This window comes from Apostichopus japonicus, chromosome 16 (assembly GCF_037975245.1).
Source record: "Apostichopus japonicus isolate 1M-3 chromosome 16, ASM3797524v1, whole genome shotgun sequence".
Classification (NCBI taxonomy): Eukaryota; Metazoa; Echinodermata; class Holothuroidea; order Aspidochirotida; family Stichopodidae; genus Apostichopus; species Apostichopus japonicus.
Window position 1 is genome coordinate 10,712,243 of NC_092576.1, and position 18,583 is coordinate 10,730,825.

The 18,583-nt window shown below is 35.4% G+C and overlaps 2 protein-coding genes and 1 long non-coding RNA gene across 7 annotated transcripts in view; 2 read left to right on the forward strand and 1 right to left on the reverse strand.

The window, feature by feature from the left end:
• The window catches only part of LOC139983824 (uncharacterized), a 113,905-nt gene that overhangs the window by 80,035 nt on the left and 15,287 nt on the right, over nucleotides 1–18,583 (reverse strand). The window lies entirely within an intron of this gene.
• Nucleotides 1–18,583, forward strand: part of LOC139983815 (uncharacterized) — a 47,587-nt gene that overhangs the window by 8,981 nt on the left and 20,023 nt on the right. The window lies entirely within an intron of this gene.
• LOC139983821 (uncharacterized) lies at nucleotides 9,575–15,598 on the forward strand. The gene is made up of 3 exons (XM_071997634.1): nucleotides 9,575–9,678; nucleotides 12,006–12,309; nucleotides 15,177–15,598. The coding sequence occupies exons 2-3, from the start codon at nucleotides 12,030–12,032 to the stop codon at nucleotides 15,596–15,598; spliced, it is 702 nt and encodes a 233-aa protein (XP_071853735.1). The 5' UTR covers nucleotides 9,575–9,678; nucleotides 12,006–12,029.

The following is an 18,583-nucleotide window of genomic DNA, read 5'->3' on the forward strand; positions in this document are numbered from 1 at the left end:
AAAACTATATATACCATTAAACATAAGAATGCAAAAACAAGCAACCACACCTCCCATGGGAGGACGGTAGAACTAGTAGGGGTAAGGACACACTGGGCATGTGATGTAGGTAGGTCTATTTTCTTTTTTAATTGTATTCGCTTTAATGAATATAATATTTCATTTTCATTTACTGCTGTAGAAAAAATTAATTGTTCTTCTCCACTTAAGAGCTTTTGTGTATTTACCGAATGGATGAGCCTATAATCTGTCTGTTAGATTTGATCTTACATTTACTTACGAACATTTGGCCGTGATGAATTTTATATGGCAGCGGATCATGTAACAACAAGCTGTACACATGCAATTGCTTTTTTTCTTCATCTTCAAATACATTTTGATAATTATATATATACATTTGTTATGATGTTATATGTTGAGACACTTTATTGAAGTACACTTTATAAGTCAAGTATGTACATGACTGACAAATCGCCCTGGTGATGCTGAAAAACAAATATGATTCCAAAAATACAATGGGGAATCTCTGCAGGCCGAATCGCATTATTTGTTAGAGACGTATTTGTAGTTACCGTTTAATTAGTTCTGTATCCGACGAGTATAACGTGTTTTTATATATAAGACCATTTGAAGAAAAGGATACAGCAAAGCATATACTTTAATATGCTACAAATCCAGTGCATAACAACTTCACTGACCAAGAAAAACAATGATACTTTGTTATATAAGTAAATGATTAATATCCGTCACCACCCAGTCATCATAATAGCATATATATATACACAGTGACACACTACACAAAGCTAAAAACATACGTTTGTATATAGCGCTTCAGAACTACAAAATTATAAAATATCATTTGTCTACACTGGATTGTAACTAACAAAAACCATACGTCGGGTGTCATTTCGAGCTGTAAAGGTATAAAATACAACATCACCATGGTATTGATTTATGAACAGTTTAATATGTAGTTAAACAGTTAAACGGAGCAGCGATTTGATCCATATTTGAACGAAATCTATTATTCATGACAGTTCGCCGATATTCCAGTACAGCGGATTATACTGTTTATAAAAACATATACGTCAGCGGTTCTTATACTGACACATTCGTAGTTTTGTTTATAATCATTTGGTAGGAAATGTATCTCGTTCTTGCACGAATAATAAAGACAGTCAAAAACTGATATTTGGATTTATGCACGCATGCATTCCAGCTCGCAAGGGTTCTCTTTGGCGCCATAGCATGACACAATCCAATAGCAGCAGTAATATCCAACATTCTAAAGCCTTCTCTGTGTTATATGAAGGCCCTGTCCATTGCAGTGGTGTAGCTAGGGGGCTAAGGGAAGGCACGTGCCCCGGGCGCCGGGTTTAGGGGCGCTGAAATGGGAGAATGAGAGTAAACAAATTAAGCTCTTTTTAGAAAAACATGACGAAATTGATGTATGTCGTCAGGCATGAATATTTTCCAGTTACTAATAAAAATCTGAACTGAATGTATTTGTTTTTATTAGCAAATTTATAGATTGTGATTTCTTTTCAGTCCATTTCGACTGTTTTCTTTTTTTTTTTACTGCTCTGTATTCTGTAATGACTACATGTCACGGAAATTTCGGGTATTTCAGTATACAGTTCCAAGGCAGTAGATTTCGAAAGTTGGAAATATCATAGGCGTAGGAGCACAATTTGATTCAGGTGGGGGGATTTGGGGGGGGTGAGGGGGCTGTAACGACTTGCCCGAAAAATAAAAACATAAAATTTTCACGCGCAATTTATTTTTCTTTCAGAAGTGGGGGTGGGGCGCAATTTTCTACTCTTGCGCCCGGGCGCCAATACCTCTAGCTACGCCACTGGTTCAGTGTTAACTGTGTCAAACGTTACCCAAGTTTACCTCATATTGGTTCATGCCTAATGATTACTGTTCTCTAATAATACAAACAATATATACTTTTGAGCTCTCTTCGTAAACTAATATAAACTAATATTCGTGTTACTCAGACATACTATCTTCCTTAACCTTGTATTAACAGCAATATCACAAACAAGTAAACAGACAAAAAAATGCGGGAAAGCCACGTGGAAAGCTAACTTAAAATGAATTGCTGATTCAAATATTGACATTGTTTGAAATTATTTGTAGTTTGAATAAGTTATTGGAGAGTACCATATTTCACTTGTCACGCAACTTATTAGTGAATCGCTTTGTTCATATGCAGTAATGAGGATAATCTTTCTTCGATATGACGTCATCAAGTTCTAAGTCGTCGTTCAGACTCACTCTTCTGAAAGTATCCGAAGTCTTGACGGAGAAAAACGTCCAGGATTTGGCTTTCCTATGTGAAGATATAAGTCCTGCCAGGAGAGAGCTTATTACCAACGCTATAGAATTATTCGCTGCTTTGCAAGGTCATGACCTACTCAACGAACGAAAGGTTAACGTACTTATCGATTGGTTAGACGAGCTTCGGCTTTTGGAGGCTTCAAATCTGTTGAAGAATTACAGAGAGACGCACTTAACAGGTAGGCTACTAAGTTGAATAAAAGAAAGAGCAGGCGTGTAGCAAAACTCCTTGATATGAATGAGATTGCAAACCAAATTTACCCCCATTATAAGTGTCAGGAAAGATCAGTATAATTAACACCTGTATTGATATTACCTGTTATGACATCATACGTGCCTTATCGTCTGTACGAATTCAAATGTTTAGATTGAGGCACAAAATACTTGTGACAATCGTTGTGGGGAGGAAGCCACCACCTTTGAGCAAATTTGATTTCTTGAATGGAACTTAGATGCAAAATGGTGTTATAAATTCCATCATTTTTAACTACATTTGTCTTTACGACTTATGATGTGTGAAATAAATGTTAGCCATATAAGGATAACGGGTTAGGGTATTTTAGGAGGCACGTGTTACAATGCCCCCCCCCCCCGTGGACACGGCCCTGTATATAGTAACGATATCAAATACTTACAAATACGTCATAGTTCGTGTGGGTATATACACTGGTATCTCATACCTCTATAAATTGACCAAAATGGAGATGTGTTTTGTAAAAGACAACAATCAAGTCTCATGCGACGCTGACGGTGATTATGGTGATGATTATTATGATGATGATGATGATGATGACGACGACGACGACGACGACGACGACGACGACGACGACGACGACGACATCATCATCATCATCATCATCATCATCATCATCATCATCATCATCATCATCATCATCATCATCATCATCAATATCTAGCCTACATTGTACAAGCACCACCATACGGAATGATAAAAACTTGAGTGTTTGTTCCAACCTATAAGGAAGTTAGATACTTTGTTTAGTAAGCTATTTATTTTTCACGAAATCATTAATCTCTCATGAAGTCGGAATATCATAGCATCATAGCATCCTTTGGTCGCATTTCTTTACGTTATGTACGTGTAAAAAGCAAGGGTGTGTGGGGGAGATGGGGCAGGTTATGGACTGCCTCTGATAATTTTGATATATCGTTCCCACATCTCTCCTCTCTGCCTCCTTTAGGTTACCACTTTTATTTGAGGTTGAGGGGGGGGGGTAGAATAATGGGTGACTTATCACATTAATCTTCTAGAGTAAAAATGCATTCAAATTTCTGAATACAAATATCGACTATTGATATGTTACGGTACATTCATTTACACAAATTTAAAGTATAACAAAAATAACAGAGGAACTCTGAACACGAATAACCTACCACACGGTACTGAGGGAATACTTGATAGAGGTTATCGTTATCTTTCACTTTCTCAGAAAACCTCCCCTTCTATTGAATTACCACCCCTCCCCTTCCCCCGCATGATCCCACTTGAAATGACTAGGACCAATGTACCTTTTGTCAATTTTTCCTCATTTGGTTCTAATACTATTAAGTCGCAGTAAATAAACACTTACAAAATTTCCTATACCCGGAACTATAAAGTATAAACTATAAGGGTTTCTCCAACGCCAATTGTCTTGGTATATTGCGGTAACGTTCAATGAATAAATTAGATATCTTTGTTCTAAACTATTGTGGAACATCTACATTGTCAAAACTTTAGTTTCGTAAGGGATTTATTCGTCACGAAATGTGTCATTAACGAAATGAGTAATTGGTTATCAAGAAGAAATGTCATAGTATTATCCGATTGTTTTCATGACGTACTTACGTATAAATAAGAGAGGGGGTTGTATGCATTGCCTCTGATACATTCAAATCCATCGTTCCCGTATTCCACCTTCTTCCTTCCCATATTATATTTTAAACTAAAATTCATCATGTAACTGCAGGAATTAATTAGTTAACACGTGTAAGAGAATGAAAGTAAACAATATCTGGTGACGATATCATTAAAGTATAAAAGTTTTTATTTATTTCTTTAGGTTAGGGTACAAGAGTGGTTGACTTATCATAGTCGTCTTTAAAAGAACAATGCTATAAAAAATCTATAAAAAAAAATACATAAATTAAACTATGTGTTTCATTTTTGTTCAGGTCACGTCAGGGCACAGGAGAATTGTTTCATCCATGAAGACCTACCATTGAAGTATTTTTGTGTGTCATGTGACTCAAAAATATGTCCAGACTGTGCCTTTAAGTCACATAATCGGGATGCCGATTGTGACGTCATTAGCCTCGACGAAATGTCCGATGAAGTAAGTCAGCGCCGTGAAAAGCTAAGGAAAGAATTAGAAATGTTGAAAACAGGGATCGCCTCGACAGCGCAGCTTAGGAAAGAAAAGAAGGAGAACTTGGCGCGTCGTAATGAAAAATTTCGTAATGAAGTTCAAAAGGATTACTTCACACTGATTGAAAAAGTTGAAAGTAACAAGCGATTACAAACGGAAGTATTAGTTGGAAAGGAATTAGCTGACATAAAGCAGATCTTTGAAGAGGAAAGGGAATCGCAGATTTTAGAGAACGAACTCGCAATAGTAACTAAATGTCACAAATTTTTACAAGAGAATGCTCTTGATGAAATCCAAAAGATAAGCAAGAGCACGAAGAAAACGGCCGAAATTAAAGTTAAATTAGAGAAACAGAAGGAGATGCTTAAACATAGTTCTGTTGATCTCTTGTACAGGCAGATACCCAATGATGGGGCATTCTGTAGCATTACAGTCAGTACGCTGATAGGAACTATGAACTTGGGTAGTGTTCAGTTATTACATATATATGATGAAAGACAAACAAGTGGCGGCGTTCTTCTTGGTTGTATTGATCCTAAAGATTCCAGTAAGGAGTTCTGGAGACATCTGGAGAAGATTGATAAGCACGATCATCCTGTTGTTATGTCGAATATAGATGACAAAAAACACTCATTATTTGCTGTAGGTAATACTGTCTTCATTGTACGTCCTCAATGGAATGGTTCTCTGTATGGTTCTGTCAACTCAGTCTCATCCTTGGTGATTGATGAGGTACCTGAAGGTTCCTGGATTACTAGTATTACATCACACAAGTCAGGTCTAAATAAGTTTTTAATCTCTACCAGCTTTAACCACTCTATTCGAGAGTACAAAATCTCCGGATCTGCTCTTAGAGTAATAGATACACGAGACTTTGTACGCTCTTATGATATATACAGAGTTACTTACTGTGGTAATTTATTTGCTATCATTGGTGATAGTCTTCGTGACGTCATACTGATAGATGCTGATGGTACAGTCAAGCAGTGTGGCACGTTAAGGCTTCCGTCAGCTAAGTCTGGTATGTTGCCGATCAATATCATCTGGACTGGTGCTGATTGGCTGGTATTGTACATCGCTGAGGGAGTACAGAAAGAGTGGAAGGTTGTAAACTATAAGAAGACTGGAGAGTTTGTGAAAGTGTGTGATGAAGGAACATCATCTAATGAGATGGATGTTCCTCTTTGTGTCTCTCGAATTAAGAACACTGGATATGTTACTCTTGCTAATGCTAAAGTACGTACATTTCTGTACTGAAACCTGATTTAGGTTACAGAAGACCTTTAAGGTTAAACCACTGGAACAATAACGTTCAATTATAGCAGACAGTGTTGGGATAAACATTCATCGAAAGTGGAATAACGTTGATCAAGTAAGATACTGGTTACGTCACCATAATGTAACGGTAGAAATATCTCTATTTGCCGTGCGTGATATACCTACGTCATTTCCGCTCAGCGACTTAACCAATAACGCCTCTTCCGTTTAAAACATCAATGAATAATGTGTAAATTTTTATTAAACATTTGAGTTGACTAAAGTTTTATAAAATGTTTAAAAGTGTTTATTTTGCTTAATGTGCTTATATCATTTCATTCATGCAACAAGTAAAATGCGCAACATAATTCGAATCGAACTTTCTATCCCCCGCCACCCACCCCCCCCCCCTCCCGAGCTCTATGCCTTATTCTCTTATTCCGTATCACCGTTGTCGAAGATGACCATTTCAAATTAAGTCAAATTAAAGACAAGTTACTGTTATCCATGTTACATCCTCCATGAACTTGTAAACATAATAGTATTCCTTCGGGCTTAATCTCTTGTGTTTCTTGGCAAAGATGTAAAAACAACTTAAAAGGTAATTGACGGTCACATGAGGTTTGAATTCTTAGCGCCACATGTCTATTTTATATTAAAAATCTATAGTATTTAAAATAAGAAAGGATAACATTTCTTCTTTTGTCTTAACCTACAATTAGAATGGGTCTCATAATGTTCGCACAAAGTTGTACATTAATCAAATAAAAATAACCCAAAGACTTGCCTGATTGATTTTATAAATGTGTTAAAGTAAGTAAGCCTGACGTTTCGATCCTAGCAGGATCTTCTTCAGAGGCCTTTAAAGCCTCTGAAGAAGATCCTACTAGGCTCGAAACGTCAGGCCAACTTACTTTTACACATTCTATTACACATGCTCTCTATTGGATAAGCAGTGTGCTAACAGTTTTATTTTATTTTTATTTTATATATATATATATTTGTTTTCCTTTAAACATTTGGACGTAAGTCAGAACCACTTTAAATTCAATGCTATTAGGATATTCTTCTACAACAAAAATCAAATATTGCCTATACTGTGACTTTTTACTTGATGCTATGCATTATGTGACTTTTATACTTTATGCTATGCATTATGTGACTTTTGTGAATTCGTGGATGAAAAACACGTTTTGATAGCATGTCTTGTTCCAAAAATGATTTAACAATTATCCTTCTCTTTAAACCAAACTTACATATGAATTTTTGGATATCTATTGTTTTTGTTTATTTCTTTCCTTTGTTTTACTTTTTCTTGTTGCTGTGATTAGCATTGTGTAGGGTAACAGTCCATTTTGAATAGCAATACTTTTTACTGCGAGATATTTGAATAAATAATAATCGTTATCAAAATTTCTAAAGAAGGACACAAAAACTATCTTCCGTCGTATTATCCCTCACATATTAAGATAAGATTGATCAAACTGTAATTATAAAGTTCAATATATCTGGGAATCGCAAATGAGTTTAGAAAGTCTTTGTTTTTTATTTTTTTATTTATTATTAGATAATTTTGCTTTTGAAAACACAACAACAGTGAATTGAATTAATACTGGAGTACTGAAACAACCAGGTTGGTTGGATTAGCTAAGGTTAACGGCTCTGTGCCCCCCCCCCCCCCCCCTTTAACTTGTCCGATGTTCAGTGGTATTGTAAAAGCTGCTAGTTTCGCGCGAGGCATCAATTGCTCCCGCTTGTCTACTATGTAAGGTAAGAGTTCGTAAAAACCAACTAGTAAGTAAACATTGCGAATGCATCCCATTTCAAAGCGAAGCAAAAGATTAACCTTTTTGAGGAGATCTGTCTTAATGTCATCACAGATCTGAGATCACATTGGATCATATTCCTGTAATATAATGTAGCAAACATCTATTTCACAGTACTGTCATGATAATTATATATCCAGAATTGTTGATAGAAACAAAAGAGAGCTTAAAATTGTATCAAATTTTGTTCTTTTTCATACAACCGAGTGCACCCCTACGATCTTATGTTAAAGACGAAAACGTTTGGTTCCAACATATGTCATTAAAAGTGACCTTTTACAATTTAGATGTGTATTTTACCGGTGTAGTTAAGAGGGTCCTGCTCGTCGCTTCCGCCACCCCATCCCTTACAATTCACAATCCACCCCTCCCCCTTACCTCCTATGGATTATGTAACCGGTAAATATATATATATATATATATATATATATATATATATATTTATATATATATATATATATATATATATAGTCGCATGAGAGTTTTAGTTGTTAACGTACTCCAAACTAATTTGTTATCACCCCCACCCATGACTGCTACACTGTACATATATGACGTGCCAGAGCGGCTTTATTTCCTTCTTCGTATGCACGTCTATATAGTGTGTTCCTTTGGTGTACATAGTTCTCACTGTATGCCATTTCAAATTACTGTGCGCTGTTATTTGTACTAGTACCGACACACCCTATACCATGTGTAAATGGTATACTGCTATCTACTAACGGCCTAAGTGTACGTTAATTGGACACAGCTTCTAATCATATCTGAGTGGTCGTTTAACTTATCCACTGGAACACATTAAAGGTAAGAGTGGCTTTTTGTGATTATTACATAGCAGATTAGGCCCTAGTTTATCAATGTGTTCAACCGTTTCAATTGACCGGGAAATCGATATCTAGTTGTTAACATACACATAACGCTCAGAAGCTCATACAACTGTCCGATCACGTCAACCATTTTAATAGCAAGCCTCAAATGCTAACTATTTTATGACGTTGTCAAAACGAATATTATATTTAAGGAACGAGTAGTAAAAGAGTTGATTCTTCCCTTTAGTAAATACGAGAATATTGTCTTTCACCTCACATCACCCGAAAATGCCATATAAACATCGCGAGGAGAAACGAAATAATAATGAAAATGAGTTGAGGACTCGAAAATACTCTCAGAGGGAATTTAAACCAAAACAACTTTGTTAATACCATTTAAACCTTGTTGGAATTGAAGTAATTTCTCATTTCTGTTTACCTGTAATACATATCAGTGTATGCAATGGTGAAGTAATGTTTTGCAGTTTTCTGGTTAAATAAAAAAGAGCTCTTGACTATTCCAGTTATCAACTAACCGCGATAGTACTCAGGCTGATAGATGCATGGGACATGAAAGACCAGCTTAGCTTTAACAACTTCGTGTTTTTAAACGTATTTCCGATACCGCTTTAGTTTCTTTAGGAAAAAAGACGTTCATCGGTGGCACTAATTGGTCATCCAGCCATGCAATGACCACTCAACTATATTTAACTGAAACATTTAATTTGAATATATAATATGTATTATTAGGCGATATATAGCTAAAGAAAGTTTTTTAAAAAAAACTCATATGTTATATTATATGAAACAATCGTGGTGGTTGACGTCTGCTTGGTTAACAGTTTACAAACAGATATTCAATAAGACTTTAAGCAAAATCAATGAACACACGACGTTCATTGAAAACTAGCCATACACACAGAGATACACATAAAGCCTACACATTTTGTTCGCGTGGTAGTTACCTCGTCTTAAAACTATTGTGTAGTATATAGAGTATACATTGCTTGCTTTTTACATTACTTTGGGTCCAAGTACTAAACCGTCAACTTTAAGGTCCATTCCTGAAAGGTAAGTGTAGCACGCAACTAAAATATCGTACAATATAGCAAAATATAAAGTACAAGTTTAGTACACGGTATTGACGTGAACTGGAAATACCAAGTTCAGTACAAACAACATATATATTTGGTGCATTCTTGATTGTGACCCATGCCTGTTTCAACCGTAAAGATACATAAGGCCATGCCAACGACATAACGATTCATTTTGAATGACTTAACGGATTGAATGCGAGTCCCCACCCTCTTGGCCTTTGTCTTGAAAAAAATATTTGTATAAGTATACATTACAGTATAACATCCGTAACACGAAAGGTAGCAAGTCTGTGAACTTCTTAAGGTGGTAAATGCAATTCTAATTTCCACGTCAAACCTACAAATCGTGAGGCAATTTAAAAACTATATATACAATTAAACATAAGAATGCAAATACAAGCAACCACTCATCCCATGGAGGACGGTAGAACTAGTAGTTGGATAAGGACACACGGGGCATGTGGTATAGGTAGGTCTATTTGCTTTTTTTTTCAGTTTTAATAGTTCTAATGAATACGATATTTCATTTTCTTTTGCTACTATAGTAAATATAACTGTTCTTCTCAACTTTAGAACTTTGTGTACTCACCTAATAGCTTAGCCTACAGTCTGATTGTTAAATTGGATCTTACATTTACTTAACTGTGATGCAAAATATAGCGCCGCGGATCAATGTAAAAACAAGCTCTAAAAATGCAAAAGCGAATTGTTTTTCTTCATCTTCAACTATTTATAATTTTCTTTTTTGATGTTGTGATATGTATCGAGACACGTCCTCGGCATACACTTATAAAACCAGTATTTAACTAACGGACAAATCGTCTAGTTTGGCTAGAAAAAACAAAACAAATATCAGTCCTTAAAAATACGATGGGTTATCTCTGCATGCCATATTAATCGCATTATTTGTTAAAGACATATTTGTAGTTACCGTTTAACTGAGTTCCGTTTCCGACGTGTTTTCATATATAAGACAATTTGAAGAAAAGGATACAGCAAAGCATATATATACGTTAATATGCTACAAAACCAGTGAATGTAACAACTTCACTGACCATGAAAAACAATGATGCTTTGTTATATTAGTTAATGATTACTATTTCGCACCACCTAGTATTCATAATATCATATATATATATATATATATATATATATATATATATATATATATATATATATATATATATATATATATATATATATACACCGATACAATACAGACCGATATATACATACATAAGTATATATATATATATATATATATATATATATATATATAGCGCTTCAGTACAACTTGATTTTATCATTTTTATCAACTTTATTGTAAATAATCATTAAAGTAAGGTGACATTTTGAGCTGTAGTGTTATATTAAAGAATAACCATGATATTGATTTATGAACAGTTCATTTTGTTGAACAGTTAAATAGAGCAGCGATTTGATCCATATTTGGACCAAATCTATTGTTCATGACAGCTCGCCAATATTACTATATAATTTAATATTTAAGTCATCAGCAGTTCTTCTACTGATACAATTTTTAGTTTTGTTTAATATCATTTGGTTGGAATTGTATCTCGTTCTAATAATTATGTATCATAGAAACTATGCACGAAGAATAGACATAGAAAAGACATTTAAAGAATGATATTTGTATTGACATAACAAAATAGCGAAAGCGACCTTTTCCCTAATTCGGACTCGTCGAATTTGTCAGGAAACTGGTGTTTGCCGATACAATCATTAACACAATACTGCATGTTATCCATTTTTTAAAATTTTTATAGGGAGTCTTGTATGCGCATTTCCGGCTCGCAACGGTTGTCTGTGACGCCATAACATTAAACAATCTAATAACAGCTTTAATATTCAAACATTCTTAACCCTTCTCTGCATTAAATGGAGGCTCTCTTCTGTGTTAACAAGTAATGGTTTGGAATTGATAACAGTTTGAAACGTTACCCGATTAAACCTCCTATAAGTTCATGCCTGGAGATTGCTGTTCTTTAATCAGAGAACACATAATTTTGAGCTATCTTCGTTAACTACTAATACTTCTAACAACTATGTTATGCACACATAGTAACTTCCTTAACCTTGTTTTCACAGTAATATAACGGCAAGTAAACAAACAAAAAGTGCGGAAAAGGCACGAGAAAAGTTAACTTCATCAATCAAATGAACTGCTTATTTAAAATATTTGACATTGATAGGAAATATTTGTAAGTTTTGATGACTTATGGGAGAGTAAAATTTCATTTGTCACGCAACCCATCAGTGAATTGCTTTCTTTATTTGCAGTAATAGGGATAACATTTCTTCGACATGACGTCATCAAGTTCTAAGTCACCGTTCAGACTCACTCTTCTGAAAGTATCCGAAGTCTTGACGGAGGAAAATGTCCAGGATTTGGCTTTCCTATGTGAAGATATAAGTCCTGCCAGAAGAGAGCTGATAACCAACGCTAGAGAATTATTCGCTGCTTTGCAAGGTCATGACCTGCTCAACGAACGAAAGGTTAACGTACTTATCGATTGGTTAGACGAGCTTCGGCTTTTGGAGGCTTCAAATCTGTTGAAGAAATACAGAAAGACGCATCTAACAGGTAGGCTACTACCAAACAAAAGCAGGCGTGTAGCAGGACTTCTTGATGTAAATGAGATTGCAACTAAATTTACCCCCATTTTAAGTGTCAGGAAAGATCAGTTTAATTAACGCCTGTATTGATATCACTTTTCATGACGTCATACATGCCTTATCGTCTGTACGAATTCAAATTTTTCGGTTGAGGCATAAAATACTTGTGACAATCGTTGTGGGGAGGAAGCCACCTTCTTTGAGCAAGTTTGGTTTTTTATAATGGGACTTAGATGCAAAATGGTGCTAGAAATTCCATCATTTTAACTATATTTATCTTAACGACGTAGCGTCCGTGAAAGGAAATGTTAGCCGTTTAAGAAAATTGGAATAGGGAAGTTGAGGAGGCACGTGTTACCATGCCCCCCCCCCCCCGTGGCTACGGCCCTGTATGTAATAACGATAACAAACACTCACAAATACGTCATAGTACGTGTGGGTATAAACGCTTGTATCCTATGGCTATATATATATATATATATATGTATATATATATATATATATATATATATATATATATATATATATATATATATATATATATATTGACCAAAATGGAGATGTGTTTTGTATATAATCAAGTTTTATACGACGCACAGAACTTTGGCTGGAAGTGTCAAATACGAATCAAAGTAATATGGTTAGAGTAATCTTGTTCTATGCCTAGTATGGTAACGAGGAATACCTTCCGAGAAGCATATCACAGCTTGCTATTAAAGCAAGTAACCTGTCCAGTATCATATACTGCTAAATCAATGCTATTTATTTTCCTTTTCCACTTTTATGCCGTCCCCGTTCCGTCCCTGCACAAATTTCTGTGGTTGAGGCATTTTCCCCCACCCCTGCAGCCCCTCTGTCTATAATAACATAATAAATAATATAAAAACATACATTAGACTACTACAGATGTGATTATCTCATGATGTGTTTGTTCACCCCCCCCCCCTCCCGGGTCATTGTAAGGTGGGTTTTTAATCCAAGAGCAACATTAATTGTTTCCCATCTCAAAAGACTTTTTAAATTGAAAACAATATATAAATTGAGTGAAAATATTGAAATGAAAGCCACCCGACGTGAAAGTTGTAATCCATAAGCCCTTATGGGCGTCTCTTAATTCCTGATCACTTAAGCGTCTTAACAATGACTGCCTGATTATAGTTATTATGATTATGACTAATATGATGATGATGATGATGATGATGATGATGATGATGATGATGATGATGATGATGATGATGATGATGATGATGATGATGATGATGGTGATGGTGATGGTGATGGTGATGGTGATGGTGGTGGTGGTGGTGGTGATGGTGATGGTGATGGTGATGGTGATGGTGATGGTGATGGTGATGGTGATGGTGATGATGATGATGATGATGATGATGATGATGATGATGATGATGATGATGATGATGATGATGATGATGATGATGATGATGATGATGATGATGATGATGATGATGATGATGATGATGATGATGATGATGATGATGATGATGATGATGATGATGATGATGATGATGATGATGATGATGATGATGATGATGATGATGATGATGATGATGATGATGATGATGATGATGATGATGATGATGATGATGATGATGATGATGATGATGATGATGATGATGATGACGATGATGACGATGACGATGATGACGATGATGACGATGACGATGATGATGGTGATGATGATGATGATGGTGATGATGATGATGATGGTGATGATGACGATGATGATGATGATGATGACGATGGTGATGATGATGACGATGACGATGACGATGACGATGACGATGATGACGAAGACGACGACGATGACGACGACGGCGACGGCGACGACGAAGACGAAGACGACGACGATGCCGATGACGATGATGATTAAACAGTTACAGTTACAGTCATTCCAGAGGTAGCATATAGACGTACTCTACAATAAAACTTCTGGAACTTCGAACAAATAACTCTAATTCTCTCAATGTATTACGGATGATTTTCTAAAAATTAGATGCCTTTCTTATGAAATAGTGCAGCATATACATTGTTTTACAACCTTCATTGTACCGGCACCACATTACGAAATTTTTAAAACTTGAGTGTTTGTTCCAACCTATAAGAAGTTAGATGCTTAGTTTAGTAAGAGATTTATCATTCACGAAATCATTAATCGAAATCGATGAAATTGTTCCTCATGTGGCTCTACAATTTTCAAGTCGCAGTAAATAAACACTTACAAAATCTTCCTATACCCGAAACTATAAACTACAGGTTTCTCCAACGCCAATTGTCTCGGTATATTGCGGATGGCGTTCAATGAATAAATTAGATATCTTTGTAATAAAATAATGTAGAACACTACGTTGTACCGGCACAACGATACGAACACTGTGAAAACTTCAGTTTCCTAAGCGATTTATTTATAACGAAATGAATCATTGACGAAATGAGTCATTGATTATAATAATGTAGAAATGTCATTGTATTATCCGATTGTTTTCATGATGTTAATTACGTATAAATAAGAGAGGGGGTTGTATGCATTGCCTCTGACACATTCCAATCCATCGTTCCCGTTTTCCACCTCCTTCCTTCCTATATTATACTTTTAATTAAAATTCATCATGTCACTGCAGGAATTGATTAGTTAACACGTGTAAGAGAATGAGAGTAAGCAATATCTGGTGACGACATCATTAAAGTATAATATGATTTTTTTTCTTTAGGTTCGGGTAGAAGAGTGGTTGACTTATCATAGTCGTCTTTGAGAGTTAAATGCCGTAAGAGTCTGAAATAAAAGAGATAAATTAAAATATGTGTTTCATTTTTGTTCAGGTCACGTCAAGGCACAGGAGACATGTTTCATCCATGAAGACCTACGATTGAAGTATTTCTGTGTGCCATGTGACTCGAAAATCTGTCCAGAATGTGTCCTTTCCACACATAACCGAGATGCCGGTTGTGACGTCATTGGCCTTGACGAAATGTCCAGTGAAGTAAGTCGGCGCCGTGAAAAGCTAATGAGAGAATTAGAAACGTTGAAAACAGGGATCGCCTCGACAGAGCAGCTTTGGAAAGAAAAGAAAGAGCGCTTGGCGCGTTGTCGTGAAATATCTCGTAAAGAAGTTCAAAGGGATTATTTGACACTAATTGGAAAAGCTGAAAGTATGAAGCGATTACAAACAGAAGTATTAGATGGTAAGGAATTAGATGACATAAGCAGATCTTTGAAGAGAAACGGGAATCGCAGATATTAGAGAACGAACTCGAAATAATAGCTAAATGTCGCAAAATTTCACACGAGAATGATCTTGATGAAATCCAAAAGATAAGCAAGAGCACGAAGAAGACGGCCGAAATTAAAGTTAAATTAGAGAAACAGAAGGAGATGCTTAAACATAGGTCTGTTGATCTATTTTACAGGAAGATACCCAATGATGGAGTATTCTGTAGCATAACATTCAGTACGCTGATAGGAAGTGTAAGCATGTGTGCTGATCAGTTATTACATATATTTGAAGAACGACAAAGCCGGCAAATTCATAGGGGCGTGCTTCTTATTTGTACTGATCCTAAAAATTCCAGTAAAGAACACTGGAGACATCTGGAGAAAATTGATAATCACGATGATCCTGTAGTTATGTCGAATATAGATATGTATTATGATGATGAATATCACTCATTATTTGCTGTAGGTAATACTGTCTTCATTGCACATACTCCCAGGACAGGTTCTCTGTATGGTCCTGTACAATCATTGTCATCCTTGGTGATTGATGAGGTACCTGAAGGTTCCTGGATTACCAGTATTACTGTACACTATGCAAACGATGGTTCCAACGATGAATTGTTCATCTCTACCAGCAGTGACCACTCTATTCGAGAGTACACTGTCTCCGGATCTGCTCGTAGAGTAATATATACAAGAGACTTTTTGCGCATATACAGAGTTGCTTACTGTGGTAATTTATTTGCTATCATTGGTCGAAGTCTTTATGACGTCATACTGATAGATTCTGATGGTACAGTCAAGCAGTGTGGCACTTTAAGGCTACCGTCAGCTATGTCTGGTATGTTACCGATCAATATCATCTGGGCTGGTGCTCAGTGGCTGGTATTGTACATCAGTGAGGGAGTAGAGAAAGAGTGGAAGGTTGTTGATTATGAGAAGACTGGAGAGTTTGTCAAAGTGTGTGATGAAGGAACATCATCTAATGAGATGGATGTTCCTCTTTGTGTCTCTCGATTTCAGAACACTGGATATGTTACTCTTGCTAGTGCTGAAGTACGTACATTTCAGTACTAAAATCTGATCTCGGTTACAGAAGACGTCTAAGGTTAAATCCACTAGAACAATGTAATTCGATTATAGCACATAGTTTTGAGATATAAATTCATCAAAAGTGGAATAACGTTTCATCAAGAAAGATACTGGTTACGTCACCATAATCTAACGGTAGAAATCTCTCTATTTGCTGTGCGTGATACACCTACGTCATTTCCGCTCAGCGACTCTTCCTATAACGCCTCTTCCGTTTAAAACATCAATGAGTTATGTGTACATTTTTATTCATTTCAGTTGACTAAAGTTTTATAAAATGTTTAAAGGTGTTTATTTTGCATAATGTTCTTATATCATTTCATTCATGCGACAAATAAAAACACAACATAATTTGAATCAAACCATGTATAGTATTTAAAATAAGAAATTATAACATTTCTTCTTTCGTCTAAACCTTCAATTAAACGGGTCTCATAACGTTAGCACAATGTTATACATTAATCAAATAAAAATAACCCGAAGACTTGCCTGATTGATTTTATATATTTTTTTCCTTTTTAACATTTGGCCGTAAGTCAGTACCGCTTTAAATTCAATGCTATTAGGATATGCTTAAAAAAAAAATCCCTAATTATTTGGTTTTCTTGGTTTTCTTGGTTATTATTTACGGTATAATTATATCTGCTGTCCCTAAGCCAATAATAGTGAATAATGCATATAACTAATAATCGCTAAGTATGCCGATAAAATGACCTTTTAATTTTCCATTCTTACAACCGTCACGGTCCAATGTACCTCTCTGAAACTATCTGAGGTCATATTGTACTTCAAATATTGCCTATACTGTGACTTATAATTGAAACAGAATGTGTTGTTTTTCTGTATTGTGTCTTCAAATTTAACTTTATTCTATGCATTCTGTAACTTTTATGAATTCGTGGATGAAAGCCACGTCCTGATAGCATGTCTTGTTCAAGAAATATTTTAGCAATTTTCCTTCTCTTTAAACCAAACTTACATTATGATATCGTTTCATGTTGTTTTCTTTTTTTCCCGTTAATTTTTTCTCCTTCGTTTTACTTTTCTCTCTGCTTTAATTATCATTGTGTATGGAAACATCATCTGTACTGTATCTTCTAATCATATGTGTCAGTAAAAAATCACCAATTTGTTATTTTCTTTTCATTTTTGTCTGTCTTGACATGCCCTTGTACTATACTTGACACTTAAAATAAAACAGTTCATTTTGAACAGCACTCCTTTTTACTGTGAGATATTTGAAATTTAATCAATCATTTTTATCAATATTTCTAAAGTAGAAGGCGAAAACTATTTTCTCGTCGTAGTATCCATCACAAATTTAGTTAAGTTTGATCAAACTGTAATTAAAAAGTTCAATATATCCGTGAATCGCAAATGAGTTTAGAAAGTCTATGTTTTTATTTGTTATTTATTTTTGTTTATTGGATAATTATCCTATTGAAAAAATAAACGGAATTGAATTAATAGAGTACTGGAACAATCAGGCTAGGTGGATTAGCTAAGGCTACCGGCTGGCAGACTCGAGATCTGCACTCCCTATTCAACTTTGCCGATTTCCAGTGGTATTGAAAAAGTTGCTAGTTTCTCGCGAAGCATAAATTTGCTTCCCGCTCGTCTCAGTTCGGTCCAGGACCGCCGGGTTACATCAATAAACCGGTAGTAATTTATGCCGCCCTGGTAACAGTTAATAATAGCCAACGAGTAATCAAACATTTCGAATGCATCACATTTCATAACGAAGCAAAAGACAATATATTTTGAAGATTAACCTTTGTGGGGAGATCTGGCCTAATGACATCACAGATCTGAGATCAAATTGGATCAAATTCTTGTAATATAATGTGGCAAACATCTATTTCACAGTACTACCATGATCATGAAATTTCCAGAATTGTATGTAAAAACAAAAGAGAGCTTA

Excerpts from the sequence above, each read along its gene's own strand:
- LOC139983821 (XM_071997634.1), top strand. The coding sequence starts at position 12,030 with ATGACGTCATCAAGTTCTAAGTCACCGTTCAGACTCACTCTTCTGAAA. Across the intron at positions 12,310-15,176 it reads CAGAAAGACGCATCTAACAG|GTCACGTCAAGGCACAGGAG; the intron begins GTAGGCTACTAC and ends ATTTTTGTTCAG.